This window comes from Lytechinus pictus, chromosome 4 (genome assembly GCF_037042905.1).
Source record: "Lytechinus pictus isolate F3 Inbred chromosome 4, Lp3.0, whole genome shotgun sequence".
NCBI lineage: Eukaryota > Metazoa > Echinodermata > Echinoidea > Temnopleuroida > Toxopneustidae > Lytechinus > Lytechinus pictus.
The window spans coordinates 20551326-20568483 of NC_087248.1; the positions used below are offsets into that span (position 1 = coordinate 20551326).

The 17158-nt window shown below is 37.0% G+C and overlaps 1 protein-coding gene across 1 annotated transcript; it reads left to right on the forward strand.

Moving 5' to 3' along the window:
• Positions 1-294: 294 nt before the first annotated feature.
• Positions 295-13331, forward strand: LOC135153827 (uncharacterized). Its single transcript, XM_064097982.1, has 7 exons — positions 295-306; positions 1138-1236; positions 2229-2303; positions 3332-3475; positions 5005-5130; positions 5838-6014; positions 6993-13331. The coding sequence occupies exons 1-7, from the start codon at positions 295-297 to the stop codon at positions 9645-9647; spliced, it is 3288 nt and encodes a 1095-aa protein (XP_063954052.1). The 3' UTR covers positions 9648-13331.
• Positions 13332-17158: the final 3827 nt, after the last annotated feature.

Below are 17158 nucleotides of genomic sequence, written 5' to 3' on the forward strand. Positions count from 1 at the left end.
AAGCACTCATGAATGGCTACCACTAGTCAGGGATTACTGAATTATGTTTGGGAAAAGCAAGCACTTTCTTAACAGGGGTTTGGCAGAAAATCTAGCATGTGTTGAGAGGAAAAAATTTAGTATGGAGTTACGGATAGTACGGGGTTAGCGACAGTCTGGGTTAAGAAAATCCTCCATAAAAAACTTTCAAGAGTTGTCATTGGTTTGATCAGCCCCAACTATATGGAAATTCATCATTGTCATGATTTTTCCTTCATAAATAGAGTGGAAGCACTCTGAATTGTCGAGACAACAATGAATGTATGGGTATGCATCATTTCTATAAAACATGTTTAACAAACCTACATTTTATATATTGACGTTGCTGGCCTTCCATAGTTGTTGATGAACAGAGCAATCACAACTCTTCGTAAGACAGGGGCATGATTAGTCGAGTGAAGCAAACAGATCAAGGATATCTTTAATCAACAAGTTTAAGGGGCCTAGAATTATGGATTGGAGTGTCCTAATTAAGTCGCCAGACCCCTAGTTTAAGAGTCATTTTCACATAAAGAGGTACACATTTCTATGGGTTTTCGTGGATATTTTGTGTACTTTAGTGATGAAATGGGTGAAAATATTTCCTATGTACAATACAGTAAAACAAAATTCTAAAATCAATACCACTGTTAAGGAAATACTTCCAAATTCAACCCATGTTGAGTGATTTACGCTTTCTCATAGTAGATGAGTACCCTCCCCCTCTCCCATGCTGAAGGCAAAATGATGATCAATGTTACATATACCTAGTTACAGGCATTATTTAATATTGATGATGAAGATGATGATGATAATACGCTCTTGAAAAGTGCTTTAAAAATACATTGGAACAACATATCTAACAAAGACTTTTATTGTTTCCTCCCCCCTCCAAAACAAAAATATATACTGTATATCAAAATATTCTTTCAATAATGATTAAATTTTTCGTAATGGTGTTTTCACTTTCACTATCAGTTTCTTTGTTGTTCTTTTACTGAGATATCCTTTATTCTTTTTTCCCCCTTCTTTCTGCGTGCTTTGAACTTTCGTATAAAGCGCTTTATAATTTTTAAAATCTTATTTGTATATTATTAAATTGTTTTTCTGTATGACTAGGAGGGGAACACACCTCTTCACATTGCTGCTGGGCTTGGGAAGGTGAAGATTGCTAAACTTCTATTGGAATCACAGTGCGAAGTCAAGCTACGCAACAAGGTGAGAACAGTACCACCGTCCCATGACAAAAGGAAGCAACTCTGTGGAATGAGGTTCTTTTCAGCAAATGAGAAAAAATGTGTCATTGTTTTATGTGGAAAGATAGTAGAGTTACTAGCTTTTGAGACCTCAATATTTTGTAAATTAGGTCCTATGTGATTTCAATTCAGTGTGCGCATCTCATGCTTGAATGAACCCTGAACTGCAAACATCGTTTCTACTTATTCTTTGAATATTTCCCTGAATTTCTTCTACGTTCAATCAAGTACTTGTGGTCTGTAGGTTATTGTCAATCAATTTGTATATCATTTCAAAGCTTAGGGTGTGCTTTTTCCAGCTCAATGAATATCTCAAAACTCATTTTGGGTGACTTACATGTATTGTTGCATATGGGGTGGTAGGTCACATATGGCCATTTGCTCAATCCAGGTGCTGTTCATAAGTTAAGAGCGACTTTAAGAACGACTGGTGATCCTTTCTTTTGCACTAAACCATCGTCAATGAACATTTTGGTGTATACCATTAACCACAAGAAAGGATCCCCAGTTGTTCTTAAAGTCGCTCTTAACTTACGAACAGCTTTATGAAACACCCACCTGTTGTGTATTCCGTTGACCCTCCATCTTTTTTACTTTGTATAGATTACCTTATATTCCTATTGATCAAGATATGTTTCTCTAGGGGCTTACTTCTTGTTTCCTGGTTCTTGCACTTATAAAACGTATTCCGTCGTGTATAAAATTGTAACTTACGTTATGTGTAAAGTCGTACGTAACTTTACAAATGGCCTAGTGTCAGTCTCCTAGATTCAACACTATACAAGCTTTGTTGCTTGGCGAAATGTACATATCAATAAATAGAATGATGACCTTGTAAGAAATCTAATAATTTGTCATGATTGTACATGTACATATATTCATGGAAATGAAAATTATTTATGAAATAGAAATTAATAAATAATAATTATTAATTTTGTTGAATTCTGTCAACAGAACAACCAGACTCCGTTGGATCTTGCACGGCAGAATGATCATCGTGATGTGGCTTTTCTCATTGGTGCAAATAGAGTAAGATTATTCTAAACTTTCATAACAGAGCATGCTGTTAAAACCTTGTGTAAAAACCTTGCATCTCAAAATATAAAAGTTTGAGGATCGCATAAAAAAAGCTGTATTTCGAATTATGACTTACTTTGCCTATGACTTACTTTGCATCTCAAAATATAAAAGTTTGAGGATCGCATCGAAAAAAAGCTGTATTTCGAATTATGACTTACTTTGCCTATGACTTACTTTGCATCTCAAAATATAAAAGTTTGAGGATCGCATAGAAAAGGCTGTAATTCGAATTATGACTTACTTTGCCTATGTTAAGATGATATGAGGTTGCTGCTATTGTTATAATTCTAAAGTACATGTTTCTCTGAACTATCTTCAAAATATCAAATTTTGAGATGCAAGGTTGTAACAGTCCATCATTGGTACGTTTAAATATTTCCATATTCCCAAATGCCTTTCATTTTGATAAAACGTAACTAATTTTTTTTTTAAAGCCAAGTGAATATTCTACTATCAAAATAATGGATAATTTTAGAAAGCAATGCCACTTTGAGTGATAACAGATGATGATTCTTTGAAAGATTTCATATTTTTTACTATTTGCTGTTTTGACATTACCTTTTTGTGAGGAAACAAACGGTGTCCCCTCAACAGTATATTCTTTTTATGTCTGAGATGTAATTTGAAATGTCAGTAATAGCATCGCAATTTAATGTTTTCACTTTGAAATGATTATTTTGAAGAAAACAAAATTTTGAATTTTTTTTTTTTTTTCCAATGGGGGATATTCCAATGTTAAAATACATGGAGTAGTTAGTGATTAATTGTGTACCTCCAACTCCATATAATTGTCAAGTTTTTGTGATAATTTATTGATGCATATTATCAGCTTTTGACACTTTGTACTCAAATATGTTCTTTAAGTTTTTCTACCCTTAGCAAAATATTGATCACAAGCCTTACATGTATGTAAAACCAAAATATTCACTATTACTTTCATTGACTGGGTTCCTTTTTTTTTGGTTGCCAATTTGCAGATGAATAAAGGAAAGCTCTCGTTTTTCTCTCGGAACAAGAAGAAGGAAAGCAACAAGCTGGACGGATTTGGAAATTCATCCCATCATCACCATAGCGATAGCTCACCTAATGATAAGCATAAACGCAAACACAGTGATGAAAGGGTAGGTGTGTGGGGTTTCTTAAAGCAAAATGGGGGATTTTTTACCTTTTTGGGTTAGATTACAACTTCTCAGAAGATGATATCATATTTCACCTGTTCTAACATTGATCAATGTCATAAAGATATCAAAGTTTTCATGGGAGCTGATTACAATATCAGTAAGATTTATTATTTTATTCCATACGTGTTGTATATTCTCAGTGATGAGATATCCCCTTATGGAATCTCTTTAAAGACCAAGGCTCACTATGCGATCAAATATGAAATGATTTTTTTTAATAAATTGCATTTTGCATTAAATACAAAAGTTTCAAAAAGAAAAATTACTTTATTTGAAGTCCGGCATGATGTTAGGAATAACAAAATCATAATTTTGTTTTGCAGCAAGCCCTGTTGTCAGAGAAAAACCCTAATCAGCTTTTGCGATTTGAAATTGAATTTGCTTTTATTCCTACTGGGAGGCTCGAACTAGACAGAATCTCGATTCCATTAGTGCTACCATTATTCTTATCTCTGATCGCTAAGATTTTACTGGTTGGAATGTTCATATCAAATGTTACTATAATTTCTTTGAAATTTGGCTAAGATATGAGCCCCATCTCATAATGAGTTACGATGGATCCAATCTATCTTAAATATGGAAAGCCAGTGATGTTATAAATAATTTTTCTTCCCAGAAGTGTATGCACTGTTCCTTCATGAAACTAGTTGGAGAACTATTAATTGATCAAAACAATGTTACATGCACCAGTTGTCTTCATATTTGGCGATCACTTCAAATTTGTAAGTTATGGTGTTGCTGGCTTCGTTTAATTTCAGAGAGGGGATGACAACATTTACATGTGGAATATAATTATATTATATGATTATTTGTTTTATTTCAGAGAGGTGATGACAACATTCACATGTGGAATATAATTATATTATATGATTATTTGTTTTATTTCAGAGAGGTGATGACAACATTTACATGTGGAATATAATTATATTATATGATTATTTGTTTTATTTCAGAGAGGTGATGACAACATTTACATGTGGAATATAATTATATTATATGATTATCTGTCTTCTTTCAGAGAGGTGATGACAACAGTCACATGTGGAATATAATTATATTATCTGATTATTTGTTTTATTTCAGAGAGGTGATGACAACATTTACATGTGGAATATAATTATATTATATGATTATTTGTTTTATTTCAGAGAGGTGATGACAACATTCACATGTGGAATATAATTATATTATATGATTATTTGTTTTATTTCAGAGAGGTGATGACAACATTCACATGTGGAATATAATTATATTATATGATTATTTGTTTTATTTCAGAGAGGTGATGACAACATTTACATGTGGAATATAATTATATTATATGATAATCTGTCTTCTTTCAGAGAGGTGATGACAACAGTCACATGTGGAATATAATTATATTATATGATTATTTGTTTTATTTCAGAGAGGTGGTGACAGCATTTACATGTGGATTATAATCAATATGATTATTTGTTTTATTTCAGAGAGATGATGATGATATGGACGGTGGTCAGGGTGGTGCTAGGATACGAGGGAGGAGAGAGATGGAACCTACAGACAGACACTCATCGGGGAGCAGTAAGGGAAAATCCAAGAAGAAGAGGGACAAGGTAAAGATTTAAAAAGGGAGGGAACCTACTGACAATGTGTTTGGTCTCTTGGTGATTGTGTGTTGTGAATAAATAGTTTTGACCTTTTTGAGACAGTACAGAGAATATATTAGCCGATTTTATTGGTGTAGAGAAACTAATATGTTTTTGAGAGGTAAAAATTGTTCTTTCACTACTTGGTAAAGTTGTTGTGTCTGGGCAAGAACGGACTTAACACCACACTGTAGGGTGATATGCATCAAGCAACAGCTGTTTACTATGCTTTATTACCCCTGACCAGCGTGTAGCACTGCTCCATTCTGTATTGTTTGTTTTAACCGTGTTTAAAAGTCATTTACGTGTGTATCATGATTTGGTCAAATAAATAATAATAATGATAACACTTTCATACATAGCATGTGCGCTAAAATGCCCTTAGCACACCCTTGACCTGGGTTTGACTCTCACTTGGTGCGCTAGTGTGATTTAGTAAGGCATTAATCCTCATTACCAGGTCCCTTGGAGAGGACCTTAAGACGTCGGTCCTCTGGTTGCTTGCTTACAAGCATTCATGCTTTCTTAGCAATAAGTTAAAAATTCACTACCATTACCATTTAAAACAAATATTACACATGTTCCAAAGGTACCTCATGCATGCATTTCTTAGTAACTGCCCTTGATTATGTGTATACTACAGATAATTATCATCACATTTCTCCCTTTTTCAGAACCAAGGTCAGAACCTCTTTGTGCGGGAGGAGATGAAGAAGCATTTGAAATTGGAGAAGAAACTCCAAGAACAAATCCAACTTGGTCGGGAAATGGCGAATCCCCCACATGGAGAGCAGGGGAATCCCCATTTTAGGACTCAACTCTTCAAGGACAAAACTGGAAAGATATTGCATGTAAGCAACAAATGTTGATATGGCATATAAAATAGTTTGTTTGTGGTAAACATACTGACCCTTGTCAAAGTGCCAACTTTTATTTTTTAATTCGAATTTGGCCCCCCCCCCCCCCATGAAAGGATGTGCCGACCAACCCTAACTTTCATTCTTTGATGCCATTTTTGTTGTACTAGCGAATGACTCAGTAGAACATTGTTCTTTGTCCATGCAATTCTATTGAACATATCGTGAGCATAGGACTCGGGGGGGGGGGGGGGGTCAGGGACCTCAAAACAACAGACCGAATAACATCAAAATACCAAACAAACAGTTTTTAGGCTTAAATGTAGAGCATTACAGATTTTTATATCAAGTTGAAATTGGAGATAAATGATTTCTGGATGGTCTCACACATCCGGGGTTGCTTCAACATACCTTATGGAATTGTCTAATTTGTTTGCTTGTATTGAGTAGCATTAAACTAAAGTTTGAAGGTAGTAATAGTGTGAAACCTGGGTAGCGTTTCATGAAAGGACATGTCAGACGTTTTATCCATTAAGTCCCATTTTATCCAACAGTTGCCATAGTTACAGTGCTACTCAGCCAATCAGAATCAAGGAAAGATGTCTGATCTGACAACTTGTCGGACAAAAATGTTGAAGAAATGCTCCCCTGTAGACAAGTTGAGATGTCTTGATTGCTAGCCAAAATTGGCCAATCAGGGTCTTGTTACACACAGGTTTTGTGATCAATCGCAAATTATGAACATTTCTCATTGCATTGCATATTTTTCTCTCAAATCTAAAACTGGCTATTAGCAACTTGAAACTGGCTATTAACAACTTTAAGCTGGCTAATAGCAACTTCAAACTGGCTAATGGCAACTTAGAAGCTGGCTATCCGCACCTTGGAAACTGACTACCAGCAACTAAAAGCTGACAATTATGAACTTAATACTGAATTGATCTAATTATTCTTTTTCATTTATCTCCTCAGGTTCCAATGCCGGTTCACTGCAACTGTACGCCGTACATCAAGAAACTTGAGAATCAGGTGGAAGCAAGTAAAGAGAGGCTCCTGCATGAAATAGACATGTCTAAAGCTCGCTTTGAGAGCAGAATGAACAACATTGAGAAGCGCATGACACACCAGGCTCAGTGCATGGACCAACTGTGCAAGGAACGCATCGCAGCCGAAAGAGCGGACTGTATTCATAGGATTGATCAAAGGGCCGTTGAGGAGAGGAAGGCGTGGTCGGAGGAGCACGATGCTCGGACGGATACCCTGAGGAGAGAACTCAGACACTGGTTCGAATCAAGGATTCAGCCACTCCATGAACAGTTGAGCAGGACCATGGATGATGCTGCCTTAGAGAGTGTATCTTCCGCCGCTAGGAGAAGTCGTCCAAGGGCAGGGTTCTACAGGTTGAACGGTCGCGAGGTGCTAACGCATCGGAAGAGATCGAAATCGGTCGGGAATGTCAGTGATTGTGATTTAGAAGAGGAAGATGATGACAGTGATGAAGAAAGCGAAGATGAAAGTGAAGATGAGGAGGAGGAGCATGTTACGATGAAAAGCCGTGCCGAGGAACATCATGTATCGTCGAGGCAACCGAGCGAACAGTCCCCTCACCGTTACAAGAAGGCGGAGACAGCGAAAGGTAAGGACTATGCCAAGTCTGGTGCCATTCCAAAGTCATCCAGAAGTGGCAGCTTCAGGCAAGCAGTTAGCGATGAAGACCATGCCAGTGGAAGCAGTAGCAATAGTGGTACTCCTCTCAGTATGGTCGATGGAACCTACCGACCTCCTCTCATTGCTGCCCATGAACGTTCCCCTAACACAGACTCTCACCACTCACTTCCATCTGATTTTGTCTTTCCATCTCAAGAAACGGACGATACTGAATCATCAGAATCGTCAGAATCTGATACCACATCTCAACAATCCCTCGAGACGGTGTCGTACAAACCAAAATCAATTAGTGGTTCTACGGATGTTTCATCATCCACCAGAGACTCTGGTCTCCATACCTTGAAGGGGTCCAGTGTGTCTTCAGATCGAAGGTCACATGGTCCCAGAAGGGCAGACTTGATCGCCTACCAAGCCCTCACTGTCAATGCTAGACCTCCGCCTCCATTACGCGCTCAAGTCCGACCCCATCTTCCAGTGAGTACTCAACCACCACCAACAGAGTTACGCACGCAAGCAAACTACACGCCTCCTTTCAGCCCGCCTGTCTCGCCAACTTCTACTGCATCTCAGCCACTTTCAACATCGACCCTCGCATCGTCATCATCAGATGGTCATAGAGTTGGAACTCCAAGTACAGAACAACCTTCAAGTGATAACCCATCACCGACCGACTCTGGGAAGGCTCAGAGCACTTCCTCAGGTATTTCGTCCGGAGAGGCGTCATCACACCTACACCCCTCCCCAATCAAGTACAACGTCATTAACCCCAACAGTGGACAGTCTTACCAGGGGACATACAATCCTCGATCCTCAACATTGACTCAGCGTCCTGATCTCTTTAAGATCGTCAAATCTGAGCCTATAAAATCATCTCACAATGATCCACCACCTCCTTATAGAAGTACCAACGGTGATTCCTCTGATAATAGGTATAGGGTTTCCCAACCATACCTTAAAAATTCAAACAATGTAACCAATGGACAGTCTTCGAATCAGAATAGGTTGCATGACGTTCCTGTAAAAAGTGGACCTTCCCCATCTGTGAGCAATCCAAACTCTATACCTCGTGGTAGGACCAGTTCACATTTAGATCAGAAGAGAATTGGTAGTGGAAGCGATTCAAGTACCAGTGTTAGGACACACAGTTCGGGTTACTCGGCTGCACCTTCCAAGTCGGCTGCCAGTCGTCTTGGTGTAACCCCGTCTCTGAGTGCTGTCCGTGGGATGTCAAGTCACACTAATGCTACCTCTTCAAAGGATCAGAATCGGATGCACCCTCAGTCAAGAAGTCACGCCCCCCACCAGTCTCTTCCACCGGGTTATTCTGTGATGCAAGGAAGGAGCGGGAGCAACGGTGCCATGTTTGCCATCACTCGAAGCAACCAGTCACACGCCGGTACCACAAACTACCCAGAGGTTCCAGCAAACAAAAACAATAACGCGGCACCTAATTCTTTTTCCACATCTCTGAATCCAAACTCATATTCATATGCGTCAAACACCGCAAGAGCGTTCACCAACCATGCAACTTCAGGTAATATCCGCAACGATGCCAGCTCAGTAAACAACAGTACCTTTGGTGCGCCAAACGATAATTTCTATTGTACTAGTGGTACCAAGGACAAAACAAGTGGTACCTATGGTGCTTCTTCACATTCCAATAGGGCAAGCAGTGAAAACCATGTGGGTTATGGTCAATTCAGTGTAAAACACAGAAACCCCGGCGGTGGTACCGTGAATGGTGCCGGTGCCACCAAACCCAACATTGATAATAGAACTAGTGGTACCATCAGCAACCCTTCCAGTGTACCTTCCATGAGTACCGAGAGAGGGAGTGGTGTACCTTTCGATAGTAATGGTGCCAGCAACGGTGCATGTCTCTTCAGTACTGTGGAGAATTTTAATAGGACTGCTGCCCCGGAACAGAAATTGAAATACACGAGGGAGATTATTCTATGAGTTGGAGCAGAGTTGCTATTTAGCTATTGAATCATTTTGATGTGTACTTCTATTACACTAAAACACAATGTCCCATATTCTGAACTTTGGTCTGAAATTGTCGTTTAACTATGGATAGCCAATTGTGGTTTGGATAGCCAATTGTGATTTAACTATGGATAGCCAATTGTAGCACAAGCCTCTTGGTACAGGTCGAATTGATCAGATCATTTTGAACTCCAAACATTCTTAACTGTGTGAGAATAAGAATTAAATAGATAATTCAGACAGAATTTTCACAATTTTGGCTTCCCATAATGTTGGCATTCTAATAGTCCATGGTCTAAGTCATACTGGACTTCAGAGTACGGACATATGCCATGACAGTATTCCTATTATGAAACCATATCTTGGATTAAGAGACATACTACAGTAAACTCTGCAGAAGATGAAAGCTAACCAATATAGATACATTTCTGAAGTGGTGATGAAATCGGGGGGATGTCAGTAAGTGAAACATGAGTAACATGATAAATGATTATGACTTCACTTCCAAAATCCTTATGTAACAAAAATTAGGAGAGTTTATGAAATGTATAGAAAGAGGAAAATCACTTTGTGCATTCTAAGTTTATGTGGGAGTGTGGACCTTGCCTAATGAAGAGTTTTGATTGATCCAGTTGATCTCAACTTTGGAAACATTATCAGAGTCCCATTAAGTGATACAATCGATATTTGTAATCGATTGTACTTTCTTATCCATGATGTGCCATAGACTAACAGTTGCAATCGATTGTACAATTGATATTGCAATTGGTTATAAAATTGATTGTTATCTTTAAGTGTACCAGGGCCCAGCCTGTTCATGTCGGGTTTGAGAATGAAGTTCCCTTTACTGCATGACATGGCATTGGCGATATGGTCTCATAAAATCCTTGCGATGTGAAGAATTTTAGAGGTCAGTCTTTTAATTTACAGATCTTCCTGTAAATCTCAATGATCCTCAGGTCTTCGAATTGGCAAAAATGAATTATTTATTTTCAATTATTTGAAATTCTTATGAGTCAAGTACGGTGCTTCCTAGGAATTCTCAATGATCCTGTGATCCTCAAATTGGCATCAACTATTATATATTTTCAATCATAAGAAATTCTTATGCATTTTACGAGTCAAGTACGGTGTTTCCTAGGAATTCTTAATGATCCTCAAATTGGCATCAATTATTATTTATTTTCAATCATATGAAATTCTTGCGCATTTTATGAGTCAAGTACAGTGTTTCCTAGAAATCCCAATGATCCTCTGATCATCAAATTGGCATCAACTATTATTCATTTTCAATCATATGAAATTCTTTCACATTTTATGAGTCAAGTACAGTGTTTCCTAGGAATCTCAATGATCCTCTGATCCTCAAATTGGCAACTACTATGTTTATTTCCAATAGTGAACAATGAGATGATATAAATGAATTATAATTAGAAAAATATGAAACCTACATGTAAGGTCTGCACATGCAGACTACACCCACTGTTTTTTTATGTAGATTGGTCCAAGTTATGGTATCAAACTTGTCAAAACAAACTCTTTCTTGCTTCTTTCAAATCATGCTTTCATAATTAATAGGAATGTAATCATATACCTTGAATAACACTGTATTCACTCTTTTAACATATAAAGGATTTTAAAGATTTTTATACCGATGTGTGATAATTTTTAAACCGTTTTATATGAAAAGTAATCTACTTTTAGTACTCCCCCATAGTCTTTCCACTTACTTACCTTATTTGTTTTTAAATGTTTTTTTTATAAGACATTCAACTGCGATTGTTGATGAGAATGAGGTTGGATGCACTAAAGATACCATTGCCTTGTTTCATAAAACTTTATATCAATGGCATTTTAAGTTACAAGCTACTGTTATAAGCTACTGAAAACTGGATCTGATAGGCTGAGAGCAGAATTGTCTGCTTGTACTTTACCAAGCCACTGTGAAACACCAAATGAAATGGTACAAAGACCTTAATGGGATAACAAGAAAATTGAACTTATCCATGTAAGAGTAAAGTTCAGGGCCCCGTCTTACAAAGAGTTGCGATGGATCCGATCAATCGCAACTATGGGCGGCCAGCAACGTCAACATCTATTATGCATGCTTGTTCAAAATATTTTCTAGCTTTGATGTATATTCATGCATTAATCGTTTTCTTAAAAATTCACTGTGCTTCTCTTTGTTTACAAAGGACATTGTGAAAATTTCCTGCAGAAAATTATGACACTGATGGATTTCCATAGAGTTACAATTCACTGGATCAATTGTAGCTCTTTGTAAGACGGGCCCCTCGTCAGTACCTTTCAAAAGTACTGTACTGTACATGACTTTGTTTACAAGATATTCTCACCCCCTGAGCCTTGGCAATAAGATAACATTGAATTCCAATCATGAAAATAAATATGAAAAATTAGAATATTTGAACGATTGTTTGAACAGAATTGGACAAACGAATGTAAGTTGTTGAAAGTTGTATTTGCTTTGAGTGTCATCATGTTCTTCAAGCTAATTCTGACAGTGACTCCTTTCCAAGGACCAATTGATATTTTGTGTTTTATATTGTCAAACATAATTTTCAATTGATTTGTGAAACATTATTTCAAACTAGTTCAGTCTGCAATTTTGTCCAATAATGCAGACTCTGTATATCTTGGCCCCATGGCACCATTTTTTTTTTTCAGTAAACCCAGATTTAACTTAGTAAAAGTTATTTGCTAAACTTATGGAAAGCCCCTCCCCCCAAAAAAGAAGATTGTGCTCAATGTGAACAAAATGTTGCTGCTGGGGGGGAAGGGGGCACTACGGAAAAAATACACAATTTCAGAATTTCTACTCACCAAGTTGCCAATTTAAAATTCACATAGTCTTAGTGATCTCATTATAAGAAAAAGCCATAACCACCTCATATCTGGTACGATTCTTTTTGCAAACTCCCACCATTCTTCTTTTCCAATTTTTCTCCCTTGATGCAAGGTGTATACAGGCTATAGCCTCTTTGGCCCAAATTCACAAAGGTGGTTTTGAAAATCCACGGTTGAGTCCATGGTTTATGCAGATTTCCTGTATGAATTACGCTTAATTTAGCGCGTATCGGGCGCTTGTATAAAAACATGTCCTATGCTGATGCGCGCTTTTTTCACAGTGCGCCAAATTGACGCCTGTTACCATGGTTAGATACGCTATTTTATTCATGAGTCCACTGTTTGAAGAGTGGACTCATTATTCAAACAAGTAGACTCGTGAATAAAATAGTGTGGATAAAATAAGCGTAATTTATACAGGAAATCTGCATAAACCATGGACTCAATCGTGGGTTTTTAATACCACCTTTGTGAATTCGGGCCATTGTGTTCCAATTACCAGTACAAAATGCTTCTTCAAACTCTCAAGTTTAATTTTATACATTCAGCTGCATGAAATATTATTCCAGTAGAATTACAATTATGCATACCTTACTACAGTTTGCAAGCATTTTATGTGATATGATATTGAATTACACGCATTGTATTCATATTTATGTGTATTTTCTCAAATCTTTCATATTCATCAAACTTAAAGTACTATTAATCATTTGTACTTGTGTGTCATTTGTATTTATGACAGTTTTTGTACATATTTATACATAAGATATATTATTAAAATGCAAATCATAATCATTCTTGTGGAGTCTTCTTTTTTCACATTTAAAGTTCAAATGTTAAGATGACAGATGTTTCAATTTACTCTTGAAATAGTGATGATAATGAGAGGTGTATACCCAGTTGTTGTGTGTCCGGACAGGTTGTGTATCCGGACGATCAATTTTAGAAAGTCATTTGGAAAAATTTACAAGCGAAGTTTCATCAATTTTTAGTACAAATGTTCGGAAATATTATAGAGAACAAAATAGAAGATGATTACAACTATTGAATTAATATTTTTAGTGTAATCCAAAGACAAAAAAGAAGGCTTCAAAAATATAAAGTGTCCGGACACCCGATCCCCCATCCTACTATGCGAGTATGGCAGAGAACGCTTGATGTTATAAAGCTGGGTAATATAGGAGTGCCTTAGTTGATCACCTAACAAGATGCATACGTGAGCTGTATAAACCCTTATTTATTGTAAAAGGGAACACATAAATAAAAGAAATGAAGGGGGTGGTCTTTAACATTTTCAGGGGGATGGGGGAGAGTAAAGGAAGATAGAAGGGAAAGGGGGAACAGAAGGGGAGGAAATAAAAATATGAGGCAAAGAACGGAGAGGGGGTCGAGAAAAGGAAGGGGGATTATAAAAGAAGCTAAAGAATAGAAATGGAGAGAGAGAGACAAAAAGAAGGGAAAGGGAAAGGAGACAGGGAAAGAAAAAGAAAGGGGTTAAAAGGGAGAGGGGAAATAAATGAAGGTAAAATAAATTGAGAGAGGGGGTGGGGGTGCAAACGAACGGAAAGTTTGAAAAATTACAGCCTTGAGTGTACATGTAGCTTGATATAAATGGCGGGGTACTTTCTAAAAACGGGTCTTTTTGATAATATATACATGTATATATATATTTGTATTTTTTTTTTTTTTTCATTTCTTTATTTTTATTTATTCATTTTTTTTTTTTTTTTGGGGGGGGGGTCCCCAACAAAGGAATAAAAGATAATACTACTTATAATAAAAAATTAATGTGATAGAACATTTACATCGTGTTTCTTTTTTATTTTCCTTCCTTTCTTATTTCTTCTTTTTCCCCTTCTTCTTCTTCTCCTCCTCCTTCCCTTTCTTCTTCTTCATCTTCTTCTCCTTCTCCTCCTTTTTATTCTTCTTCTTCCCTCCTCCTTCTTTTTCTTCTCCTTCTTCTTCTCCTCCTTCTTCTTCTCCTTCTCCTCCTCCTTCTTCTTCTTTCCTCCTTCTTTTTCTTCTCCTTCTTCTTCTTCTCCTCCTCCTTCTTAGCAAAGTAACTGTAGTCGTAAATCTTATTGACGCAGAATCGAAGTACCAATTTTCTTCGAGTCATTTTTTTGGTCTTTACCCCCCCCCCTTTGCCCCTCCCTTCCCAAAATACACCACTGTCGCAATTCCATACACAAATACAATTGCAAAATGTGTTTTATATTCTTTTATTAGCCAGAATATGGCTAGTGTGTCTCACATATTCATGTACAAATAATTACAGAAAAGGGTTTGCTAATCTGCCACATCGAAGACAGAAAACATAATATTCGAAGCAAACGCCTTCTCTACATCATAGTAATCTAATCTTTTAAGAATAAAACAATGTCAGAATATTATCAAAAAATATTCATTGATTCTTGGTGCATGATTTTCATAAAATCGCAGTCACAATAAAATACAATTGAACACGTCGCAAAAAATGACAAAATGTATATACATAAAGCCTATAGCAACAAGACGTGCTATAGACAAAACTTGAAAAGTGAGAAGAAAAATCTTATTTACATATTGCATTTTGGTTTCTTAATGATAGGAAGATACTGTTCAAGGCACGTTTTACAGCCCAAAGTCAAATATTTCACAACATATCTTTTCACAGAAATAGAAATAACACTTTGCTAAAAATATAGATAGAGATTCCATGCATGAAACTTTGAAAGCAACATTTTAGACATAATTACGAATAACGATTACAGCCATTTATAGATTCTTATGAAACGTTCATAATTTTTAACTTGATGTTCCTCATGAAATCCTTTTTTAAACTTTGAGAAAAAACATTTCATTAAAAAATTCTCATCTCTTATGAGCGTTCCTCAAAGTTTTTTTGTCAGTAATTTACAACGAGAAGATTGCTCTTAACCAATCAGATCACGGTATATCAGTAGCTTGTAACAGATGTCACTGAAAATCACTGACAAATCTATCCGTGAAACGGCCCCTCAACGAAAACAGGTGTAGCATAAATATGATCAGATGTTCAACAGCGATAATTTAAAATTGAGAAAAATTATGTGAAGGCACTTTTAGTACGGTTGCATATATATCCTGTTGCATTTTGAAAGCCTCGATAAGACCCAATTGTGCAGTTTTTTATACCATTTTGATGCATGTCCACTGACATATAGAGGCACAGTGTTTTATGTAATTTCTATAACCGTTCAATTCCAAATCAAACTAAAGTCATCGAATCAAGCGCAATTCCTTTGAATGAAATTTTGGAGTTTATGCTTACAACTCAACTTTCTTACAATGAAGAGCAAGAACGCTTGAGTTTGGGACTTAGGCCTACGCTTGATTTGCGATTGAACGTAAGTTTCATGGAACAATCCATCTACGTCGTACACAATATCATTATAACAAATATACGTATAAACATGATAAGGCGATTGGAATGATTTTGAAAAGTACAATTTGGAAGAAAGTCTTTGGTCATTTACAGCAATATTTAAAGCACTTTAAACAATGACAACTCTAAATGCTCGTAACAATGGCCTCTAAAGTGGCACAATACGTAGATAAACATGATTTATATTTCCATATGTGAGTTAGTCCGACAACTTTTATTATTCTAATGTACGCAAAAGAGTCTATTTTGTCCATATCGAAAAACATAGATCAACAACAACTTATGGTAGACTAATTTATGAGTAAATCATGACTAAAAGAATTAGCAGACATTAAAGGGATGGTCCAGGCTGAAGATACTTATATCTCAATCAATAGACCAAAATGTTGAACATTTGATCAAAATCGGATAACAAAATTAATATAAAAGTTATTGAATTTTAAAGACTTGCATTATTCCGGTGAAACAGTTAGATAGGTATGTATTCATGAATATTTATTAGAAAAACTGATGATGCCATATTCCCACTTGTTCTTTTGTATTTTATTATATCAAATTTGGTTTATTCAAACCCCGGGGGGGGGGGGCACTCGACCAAAAAAGTGGTAGGGGTGTGCCGCGGGCGAGACAAAAAACGGGGGCCTTGGAGCGGGCTCATTGTAAAAAGGAGGGTCCTCTGAACGGGCTTCGGAACTACAAATGTTTGTGAAAACGGGGGTCCTTGGAACGGGTCGCCTGCGTGCGAGTGCGTATGCATCCCTATGGAACGTGCATGCAGCTAGCCCGGCGGCACGACTGACGGGCGCGCTAGCGCAGAGGCGATGGTCGGACAGCGAGCTGCGGCCGCTTTTCACCAAAATTGCGACCGGAACGGCGTAACGGAAAATATGCGAAGCCCTGGAGCGGATTTTTTCTTCTTTTTTCTCGAGAAGAAGAAAATGCTATGCTTCGGAGCGGCTTTCTTTGTTCTTTTTCTCAATAAGACAAAAATGCTATGCCTCGGAACGGAAATTTGAGGGTAAAAATGGGGGTCCCCTCCGCGGCACATACCCAATATGCATTATATACTGAGTGCCCCCCCCCCCCGGGATTCAAACTTTATCTACCAAGAACTAAAAACAACCGGACTGAGAACAGATTAAGTGCATTAGTTAAAATGGCTGTAACTTATTTCACCATAATGAAATAAGGTACTGTTTCCTTATTTAGTTTT

Bases quoted from the DNA above. Each gene is read 5' to 3' on its own strand.
- LOC135153827 (XM_064097982.1), top strand. The intron at 3,476-5,004 runs GTAGGTGTGTGG...GTTTTATTTCAG, and splicing joins GCAAACACAGTGATGAAAGG to AGAGATGATGATGATATGGA. The intron at 6,015-6,992 runs GTAAGCAACAAA...TTATCTCCTCAG, and splicing joins AAACTGGAAAGATATTGCAT to GTTCCAATGCCGGTTCACTG.